This window comes from Alligator sinensis, unplaced genomic scaffold, assembly GCF_000455745.1.
Source record: "Alligator sinensis unplaced genomic scaffold, ASM45574v1 scaffold392_1, whole genome shotgun sequence".
NCBI lineage: Eukaryota > Metazoa > Chordata > Crocodylia > Alligatoridae > Alligator > Alligator sinensis.
This window is the reverse complement of record NW_005841898.1, coordinates 3,781,071-3,783,047: the sequence shown is the minus strand read 5'-3', so window position 1 is coordinate 3,783,047 and position 1,977 is coordinate 3,781,071. Positions and strand designations below refer to the sequence as shown.

Below are 1,977 nucleotides of genomic sequence, written 5' to 3'. Positions count from 1 at the left end.
TCCGCGGGCCCTCCAGCCCGGGTTGAGGCAGACAAAGGCGCGGGGGACGCGCCCGCCCCCGGGGAGCAGGCGGGAGCCACCCCCCCTTCTCCCTCCCCCCGCGCCATGTGGATCCAGGTGCGCACCATCGACGGCACGGAGACGCAGACCATCGACGACCTGAGCCGCCTCACCAAGATCGAGAGCCTGCGCGAGAAGATCCAGGAGACCTTCCGCGTCAGCCCCGACCGCCAGCACCTCTTCTACCGGGGCAAGCAGGTGAGGGGCGGGGGGGTCCGCCGCCTTTGTCCGCCCGGCCCCGCCTTTTGTCCCCCGCCCGGGCGGGGCCCGCCTTTGTGCTCCCCCCCGGGCCAGGGAGCAGGGTCACCCGTCCCCACCAGCCCCGGGGCGCCTGCACGTGGAGCCAGCGAGGGGTCTCCTCCTGCCCGGCTTGTAACGGTTTCCCGGTGGGGGAGCGCCCCTGTGGCCCTGCGGGAGGGCATGTGAGCAGGCGCTGCGCCCTCCCCCTCTTCCTCCTCTCAGGCCCTGGGCAGGCGGGATCCCAGCCCCCTTTCCCTCTTCAGGGGCTCTGCTGGCAGCGGCTGGCGCTGCCCTTGCAAGGCCACGGCACCGCTACAGACCCCTGGCACCAGCCGCAGTTTCATCCAGCCTGGGCGTCAGGGGAGAGTGGCACCCCAGGCTAACCCGGGCACTGTTGGGCACCCTCACATCCAGGTGGGACCCAGCCTTGCCGTTGAGAAGTGCTGGAAGGCAGAAAGGCAACTCTGTGCCAACCTACCATGGCCTCGAGGGAAGTGGGAGAGAAGTGGAGCTGGGGCGTAACCTCCTTCTTGAGAAGAAAAGGCCCTGGGGGGTTGGCATGAGGAGGGTGTGTGGCTTGCTTAGTCTACCTTGTGTGTTTCGGGTAGCCGTAGGGGAACTGTTACCAAACGCAGGAGTGGCCGTTCAGTTCTAACCAGCATGAGTGGACTTTGTATTTAAGATGAAACCTGTTAAGATTTTTTGCCATCTATCGGGCTAGGAATGTGTTTCCGTGAATAATAGCAAGTCGCAGGGAACGAGCGGTTACTGTTTTCTGTGGTTAATGTGGGATAATAGGTTTTGATTTTAGCTGAGAGTTTAAGGTAAGCTGGTGAGAAAATAATGGAAATATAACTTTTTATGGTACAGATGTAGTGGTGTGCTAGTTTTTCCTTGGATTAAATTAAACAAATTGTTAGACCTTAAGCTGGAGGAGAGCTTCATGTATCAGGAAACAAGTAGTCTTTAGCATCAAGTTGACTCGCCTTCTAGTCATGTCACTGTCTCGACTTGTACCTGCTTCCTGCAGGGAAGATGGAAGCCTTGCTTATGAGGTTGCACTTTCCCATGGATACGGGCGGCTCTTTGGGAGGGGGAAAATGGCTGGAGCAGAAAGTCATTACTTTTTGTTTCCTTTTCCGTGACTAGGCTGTGCTCCTTCTCAGTTACTCTTCTACTTCTGCTATGCTGTATCTATTCAGACAAAATGTAAGTATCTGCTGCTGTAGATCCACTGGCTTACTTACTTTACTCCATCTATACCATGTAATGGCAACACTTAGCCTATGAAGAGTTCTGGTCCCACCCACAAAGGTCTGATCTAGCACAGGGGATTGGTGGCACAGAGCTGTGCTGTACTGCCCACCACTGTTGCAGAGCCCGCCATTTTAAGGTGTTTGCCCTTACCCACACTGCAGAGGATTTGGGGATTGGTGGTGAGGGTAAGCATAGGCATCTGGCTTCTCTGGGCTGGAGACACGTGCAGCCTGTGGCCAGGTTGTGAAGGGTGGTCAGTGCTGGCGAAAAGTTTTATGGATCCACAGAGTAGAAGATAAATGGAGTCTGAACTCTGATTTCCACTGTTGCTGCACTGAACTTTAACTGTTTAAATCTTCAACCGCTGTTGTACGTGAAGATTTAACCACCCCCCCCCCCCCCCCACAAACCAACCACACT

At 56.5% G+C, this 1,977-nt stretch overlaps 1 protein-coding gene across 3 annotated transcripts in view; it reads left to right on the top strand.

Annotated features, from left to right (window-relative positions):
* Positions 1-6: 6 nt before the first annotated feature.
* The window catches only part of UHRF2 (ubiquitin like with PHD and ring finger domains 2), a 162,467-nt gene continuing 160,496 nt past the window's right edge, over positions 7-1,977 (top strand). For 2 of the 3 annotated variants that reach the window (XM_025197547.1, XM_025197545.1), the window contains exons 1-2: positions 7-258; positions 1,450-1,509. In XM_025197547.1, the coding sequence (XP_025053332.1) occupies positions 106-258; positions 1,450-1,509 (213 nt within the window). In that variant the 5' untranslated portion in view covers positions 7-105. The remainder of the gene's footprint in view (positions 259-1,449; positions 1,510-1,977) is intronic. The other variant, XM_006018372.3, reaches the window with a different exon arrangement.